At 34.4% G+C, this 7,385-nt stretch overlaps 2 protein-coding genes across 2 annotated transcripts; one reads left to right on the forward strand and one right to left on the reverse strand.

Moving 5' to 3' along the window:
- Window positions 1–2,218: 2,218 nt before the first annotated feature.
- On the forward strand, window positions 2,219–3,087 carry LOC127078772 (uncharacterized). The gene is made up of 3 exons (XM_051019206.1): window positions 2,219–2,492; window positions 2,570–2,716; window positions 2,823–3,087. The coding sequence occupies exons 1-3, from the start codon at window positions 2,322–2,324 to the stop codon at window positions 2,964–2,966; spliced, it is 462 nt and encodes a 153-aa protein (XP_050875163.1). The 5' UTR covers window positions 2,219–2,321; the 3' UTR covers window positions 2,967–3,087.
- A 101-nt stretch (window positions 3,088–3,188) lies between these two features.
- On the reverse strand, window positions 3,189–5,972 carry LOC127078770 (calcium-dependent protein kinase SK5). The gene is made up of 7 exons (XM_051019205.1): window positions 5,332–5,972; window positions 4,896–5,039; window positions 4,627–4,779; window positions 4,398–4,513; window positions 3,912–4,079; window positions 3,572–3,796; window positions 3,189–3,464 (listed from the first exon to the last, which is right to left on the reverse strand). Exons 1-7 carry the CDS (start codon window positions 5,873–5,875, stop codon window positions 3,333–3,335), a joined length of 1,482 nt encoding a protein of 493 aa, XP_050875162.1. The 5' UTR covers window positions 5,876–5,972; the 3' UTR covers window positions 3,189–3,332.
- Window positions 5,973–7,385: the final 1,413 nt, after the last annotated feature.

Here is a 7,385-nt window from a genome sequence, read left to right on the forward strand (position 1 = left end):
AATCTAAATTGTGTGTCGTAACCTAAGATTTACCAATATGATCCATCGTCTCACGCTACTCCTTTGCAAGAATCTTTCGTTCTTTAAAACCTTCACTCGATCAGATCCAAATTGCATAACCTTGTCCAAAACCTTCGAATCCCTAATTAATCTTGAAGGAGAACTCCAGTTTGATTTTTTTTATTTGAAACCATCAAAGATCTTAACCCAATTTACAATTCAACAACCTAAATTGGACGTTATCAAATGATTATAGATGGCACCCAAACAAAGAATGATTATGTGTAGTTTGTTTGTGTGTATGCATAGAATGAAGTTGAAGATGATGAGAACTCTTTGAAATCCCGGTTTCGTATAGGTTTACTCTAGAACCTTACTAGAAATGATGCATGCATAAATTATATATATGTATGCAAGTTAGAAGTAAAAGGAATGCAATAGGTTTAGAAAACAATGCAAATTTTCAAGATTTTTGATGCATGTGGCGACCTATGTAAGTCATGTGTCGACATGTTCGATGCATGTGTCAGCCTGTATAGGTCATGTGTCGACAAATATAGTCGGCACATCAAACATAAGCTACGGGCTTTAAAAATGAGGTACATGTGTTGACCTGTAACTCGTATGTATCGACACATAACTTGTATGTGATGACACATAACTCGTATGTGATGACACATAGAATGTATGTGCTGACTCATAGCTTGTATGTGCTAACACATAACTCGTATGTGCTGACGCATAGAATTTATGTGCTGACACATAAACCTGTAAGCTTTAAAAATGATTCACATGTGTCGGTACATAGCATGTATGTTTCGGCACATAGACCTGTTTTTCCCATAAAAACCTGTCTTTAATGCATGAAACATTTTCTAAACCCTTTCTAAACCATTTCCAAAATGTTTTTATGCTCTTTAACGCTAAGATGCACATTAAGACTTAGAGAATACCGTCTAATATACATAAATGTTAAAGTATCCTAGTTTTGACATCATACAAAATACATCTAACGGAAAGTTACATTAATAATAAGGATATATATTTCAACAAGGGGAAGAGTGAATTCATATATAAACTGGAATGCAAATATCAAACATTGATTATTCTTTTCTTTGATAATTTCTTTCCCTCTGTCAAACATTAAAAAACTCTTGAATTCCTCATCATCGAACTCCAAAATTGAAGCTTTGGAAATACTCATGAAGGGTAATCCACCACTTTAGTAAAAGGGTCCTTTAAATCTGGAATAAAAGTGTATAATATAGTTCAAGGACTAACTAACTGTGTGAAAATTGGACTTAGTCACATACCTTAAGGTGGCTTTTTTTGTTGAATGAATGAACTGTTTCGGGAAGTGACAATATTGATGGAATGGAAGTTCTAACTTCAGCATTGCAGAGATAAAACAATAATGTTAACATTAAATTCTAATATATTAACAATTTAAATAGCAATTCCTTATCTGTTACTCACATTTATTTTTCTAGAAGTTAATGTAGCAAATGCAACAACCCCTAGAATGTTTGAAGAATTTGTGAAAAGAGAACCTTATGCTCGGATCCTCTAACAATTTCCTCATCAAAATAAAATGTTTCATCATATTCATATAAGTCTCACAAGATAAGGTATAATAAATTACATGACAGTCTAAACAATAAAAATATTACTTCCTCCGTGTTATAACAAATATCTTATTTGAATTATACATAATTTTTAAAAAAATAATTAAATATGTTAATTTTAATAATAAAATTAATATCATTTACTAAAATATTTTTATAATAAATAATTAAAAAAAATTAAAATTAATAAATAGGAGTATAGTAATGAAAACAATAATAATTATTATATTAATATTTTAAAGAGACATTTATTTTAAGACATGAAAAAAATAAAAATTCAAATGAGACACTTTTTATAAGACGGGAAGAATATGTGATACTAAGTCGATTTTTGAAATAGAATTATTTAAAAAAAGATAACTGTATTAACCTTAGATAATTGTAGTAAAAAGTGTAAAAGATTTATCAATTATAATTAAATAATTTAAAGGATCCTAATTTTGTTTAAAACAATCATTATATTTTTTAATATCCATAAACTAATTAAATCATAATAAATATAAATGGAAGGAATATTTAATTTGAGATTGTCGGATAGTTGATAGAGAAGACTATAATTAGTCTAAGACTCTATGATTGGTTTAATATAAATATAAAAAATAAAATAAAAGCATTCCCTATGCCAAAAACTTGTGGAAGTGATAGAAGACGAGGTTCGGTTGTGTGAGCAAATCTCAAAGGAGAAGAAAGTGAAAAATGGATTTGGAATCAGTGAAGAAATACTTAGAGAAAGGAGGAGAAACTGCGTCCATGGTGAATGGATTTCCTCCTAAATTCTTGGAAACCTTAATCATGAGTTCCCTTCGCGTCGATCTCATCGAGCCTGGCCGTGTCATCTGCTCCATGATCATACCTCCCCGTTTACTCGTACTCACCTTTCCTACCCCCACTCATCTTTCTTTCTCTTGATTTTTCAATTCAATTACCTTTCATTTTTATTGTAGAATTCCGGAAATTCCTTACACGGTGGCGCCACCGCTACACTGGTTGACGTTGTTGGCTCCGCGGTGATTCCAGCCTCTGGACATATAGGTCTCACGGGAGTTTCCGTTGAGATCAGTGTTACCTACTTGGATGCTGCCTACGCTGATGTATTATCTCTCTTTTCCTTCTTTCTTTTTTTTTCATTGGTATTATCGATTATTGTGCTTTTTTTGTTGAATGCGAGAACTGAATTCAGTGCGTTTGGACTTTTAGGAGGAGATTGAGATTGAAGCTAAGGCGTTGCGTGTGGGGAAAAGCCTTGCTGTTATCAGTGTGGAATTCAGGAAGAAGAAGACTGGCAAGGTTTTTGCTCAAGGACGCCATACCAAATATCTTCCTGTTGCAAGTAAATTGTGAAAGGCACCACCAATTGTAACCAAATTTGTACTCTCACTTAAAGTGTAAACCTTTCTTCAATAGTGGTGAAGGAACTCTTACAAATATATACATATGTGTGGCCAATCTTGCCTTTCATTTATTCATAGCTATTCGAATTTGAATCCCACATTAGGAGTTTTCACTTATTCACCTTGTTAAGATGATCACTACACAACATTTCTTAGACCTTGCTCCAATGGATTTGTTTAAATATTTCTTAAACTTAAATGCATTTTTTATCTCCAATTTTGGGTCTGTTTACAAAGACAAATTTTGGTTGTTACTGATAATGTTGAAAGCTACTATAGTTTATAATCACTAAATAGTTATTTGAGGTACAATAATTTAATTGGACCCATTGCCTATGATTCCAAGAGCATTTCTGAAATTGAGTCTGCTTGTCATGGTTCGTCTTCCCATCCCGCCATTGCCCTTTCTCATCATGGCAGCAAATTCTCCATAATCTATTTGTCCATCCTGCAGTACAAATTTTCATCAAACTCTATGAACAAGTTGGCAGTCAATGGACGTGCAGTTCTAAGCCCTTGATAGCAAGATAGAGAAGAAGAAGAAAAAAAACTTACATTATCTTGATCAATTTCCTTGACCATTTCATCGATATGGATATCATCCAAACCGAACTCCTTACAAGCTACTTGAATCTCGTCAATGGTTATGTAACCACTTCCATCTTTGTCAAAGTAGGAGAATGCAGACAAGAGATTTTCCTCTCTTTCCAGCTTGTTTAAGTGGACAGTAGCAGCAATGAATTCACCGTAGTCGAGCGTGCCGTTATTATCAACATCTGCCTGTAACGCGCAAAATTATAAGTCTGGTCTGGTTGTTAAGTTTAGAATTAGGGAAAAGCATCACAAATTATGAACTGGATTGAAACCTAAAACGATAACTAATGATGTATCTTACTGCATCCATAAGATCCTTGATTTCAGATTCCATAAGTTCAGATCCTACTCGCTTTAAGCCTTCTTTTAGCTCATCCAATGTTATGGTTCCACTACTGTCAGCATCAAGCATCCTGAATAACTCTTTCAAACCGCCAATTTCTTCCTCGGACAGCATCTCCGCAATAACCTAGGAATAAGTATACAAAACAGGAAAAATCATATCAGGAGTTTACACACAGATGACTGTTAAATGAATCCCTTTTAACTTCTCAGCCATGACAATGCGGCCCTGATAGAGAGATCCAAACACCAGCAATGAACGATAAGGCTAAGCTTAAAAACTTGAAAATTCCAGTATTCACAAACTAAGACATCGTTATAAAAGCAAAAATTGGCACTCTTGTTCATGAAGGTCAACAAATTTATCATGTTGAGAAAAGTAGGACAGAATGTCAGACAAACTTATCTTGCTCATAAAACAGAAAAAGGTTCACGGAAGCCTTACACGTAAAGCCATCTTTTTAAGTTTATTCATTGCAGAGAACTGCTTCAAGCGAGTTAAAACAGCCGAATCAAGAGGTTTGTCTGGTGCAATGTTATCATCGACAATCCATGGATGACCTGCCACAGAAAACCACTTAAATTCCATAGCTTCGTGTTTCAATTCCCTTCCCGTCATTGTTCAAGTATTCATACAAAATGTTATCTTGCTCTATGTGAAATTTCAGACTTACATAGCACTTGGTGAGCTGTAAACCTATTTTTCGGATTCCTATCAAGCATTTTTCGAATTAGATCCTTGGCGCTGTCTGAAATCCCAGGCCATGGCTCAGACTGGAAATCAAGTCTTCCCTGCAAAATCTGTCTGAAGATCCCTTGTTCTGTCTCTGTATGTGTATAAAATTTGCAGAGAGGAACAATAAAGATTAAGAAAACCGAAACATACCTACAACCTGCAACCGCAGATGATAATTTAATGTATAAATGAAGAATATATACATACCAGCCCAAAATGGCGGCACCCCGCTTAATAAGATGTACAAAATAATCCCGGCACTCCACACATCAGCCTCGGGTCCATAATGCTTGTGCAAAACCTCTGGTGCAACATAGTATGGGCTTCCAACAACATCACTAAAGATTTCACCTGAAAAACACATGAGTTTGTTAAGCATACACGTCACTTTGACATTAGTATTTCCCTAGATCCCATTGCTCTCTTGAACCCATTTATTTCCTGAAACATGTTATGGTCAAGCAAGTGCAGCAATGAAATCAGAATCAGATAGACACAACACAACCATTCCCCAAAAAAACAGCAACCCAAAATCGAACAGATTGAAATCAGAACAATGACACAGATGCAAAAACATGATCAAAATTCATCAATCAAACCGAATCTAATCGAAATAGAAAGCAAAGGAAAGAAGAAGAAAAACCTGGCTTGTAAAAAGCAGACAACCCAAAATCAGTAGTTTTGAGAACAGCATCTTCATCAACAGTATCAAACAAAAAATTCTCAGGCTTAAGGTCTCTATGCATAACACCAAGAGAATGACAATTTTCAACAACCTCAACAATAGTTCTAATCAACTTAGCAGCTTCCCTCTCACTATAATGCCCCTTCTTCACAATCCTATCAAACAACTCACCACCTTCACAAAGCTCCATAACCAAATGAACAGAAAACGAATCCTCATAAGTCCCATGGATCCTGACAACATTAGGATGCTCAGATAAATGGTGCATTATCTGAATCTCTCTCCACACATCATCGTAATCCTCTTTGCATAGAAGCTTCTTCTTTGGGATTGATTTGCAAGCGTAGGTTCGACCGGTTGGGTTGTGTGTGCAGAGATAGGTGGTGCCGAATTGACCTTGACCCAGTTTTCTACCTAAGGTGTAGAGTTCACGGAGATTCTCTGTTACGTAAGGGAGAACCCATGTGGGTTTTGGTGGTGGTGGGTTGCTGGAATTCGACATTGTTGAGGTTGTACTGTGTTGGGTTCGGAACAACGAAAGAGGAAGAAAGAAGACAAGAGTCAGAGTCAGTGTTTGTGACTTCACATTCTTCTACTATTCATATGCTTCGCACACAAGTTATAATAATAATAATAATAATAATTATTATTATTATTATTATTATTATTATTATTATTATTATTATTATTATTATTATTATTATTATTATTATTATTATTATTATTATTATTATTATTATTATTATCATCTAATCAAAATTGCAAAAGGTAAATCAAACTCCGTGATTTTCGTGTTACTGTTTTTTTACCTCGATGCCACTTTTATTAAAGAAGTGGAAATGGGAACTTTTTTTGAAATAATTATTTTTTTAAAAAAAATCTAAAATAATCAATATTTTAATTTTTTTTTAAATAACCACATTTCAAAACAGATGCGCCACTTTTCTATTCTTTGTTTCAGATGTGAAAAATTTGATCGTCGATTTATTGTAAATCGAGTTACTTCTGTGTTGCGGAAACAAAAATCGAATAATTAATGCTCAAATATTTTATTTTCGGTATGGGCATTGATTATGTAATGTGGTGAGGAAGACATTTTTTTAAATCTAACTTTAGTATTTCTATTTATATGTATGGGTATTGATGGTGAATGCATTGATATGTTATTCACATGCAATTAAATAGAGTAAACGTTGAATGCATTGATCACGCAATTCATCTGCAAAGACAAGACAATGTAATGAAAAGAATCAATGCAGAGACAAGGTAATATAATGCATGCGCCTGGTAGAATCTCTGCACACACAAAGCATGCACCTGCGCACAAGGAATCTCACAAGAATCTTTGCCCTAATAATCCAAAGCAGACGCTTATTTCAATGGCGCATAAAGCAACCTAGGTGTCCATGTTATTGGTGCCTCTTCATTGCATGACAAAATTCACATGCATGTGCCACTAGCCTTGGCGCAAGTGACCTTGCATGTGAATATTGCATGCATGCGCCTAAGGTTATGGTGCCTCCTACAAGTATGCACCTAAGGCTATGACGCCTCCTTTATTATGCCATGCATGCATCCAATTACATGATGCGTAGCTATTCAATCTAGTAAAGACTTCCTCATCTATAAATAGGGCATCAACTCACAATATCTCATCATCTGCAACACTAACATTCAATCTCTGCAACACTCTATCTTTATGACACTCAACCTCTGCAACACTCAACTTCTGCAGCATTATGTCTTTGTTGACTATGGGTGATGAACACAGAGGAACACTCAGCAATATCTTGACATTTGTATGTTATTACTCTCTTTTTACTTATTTCATATTTATTTCGTATATCTTTCTTATCTATGTTTTTATTATATATTAGTTCTTTCTTATTTTATTTCTTACTTATGTTTTATTAGGACCCAAAACGATTTTGATATCGTGTACATGAATATGTACCCCACAATCCTTTGATAGAACCATATATTAGAGGATGTGGCTTTGGAAATCTCCTCAA

Source organism: Lathyrus oleraceus, chromosome 5 (genome assembly GCF_024323335.1).
Source record: "Lathyrus oleraceus cultivar Zhongwan6 chromosome 5, CAAS_Psat_ZW6_1.0, whole genome shotgun sequence".
Classification (NCBI taxonomy): domain Eukaryota; kingdom Viridiplantae; phylum Streptophyta; class Magnoliopsida; order Fabales; family Fabaceae; genus Lathyrus; species Lathyrus oleraceus.

Coding starts and splice junctions, on each gene's coding strand:
- LOC127078772 (XM_051019206.1), top strand. CDS start 2,322: ATGGATTTGGAATCAGTGAAGAAATACTTAGAGAAAGGAGGAGAAACT. Junction 2,493..2,569: donor TCATACCTCCCCGTTTACTC/GTACTCACCTTT, acceptor TTTTTATTGTAG/AATTCCGGAAATTCCTTACA. Junction 2,717..2,822: donor TGGATGCTGCCTACGCTGAT/GTATTATCTCTC, acceptor TTGGACTTTTAG/GAGGAGATTGAGATTGAAGC.
- LOC127078770 (XM_051019205.1), bottom strand. CDS start 5,875: ATGTCGAATTCCAGCAACCCACCACCACCAAAACCCACATGGGTTCTC. Junction 3,797..3,911: donor TCAAGGATCTTATGGATGCA/GTAAGATACATC, acceptor TGCGCGTTACAG/GCAGATGTTGATAATAACGG. Junction 3,465..3,571: donor AGGAAATTGATCAAGATAAT/GTAAGTTTTTTT, acceptor TTTGTACTGCAG/GATGGACAAATAGATTATGG.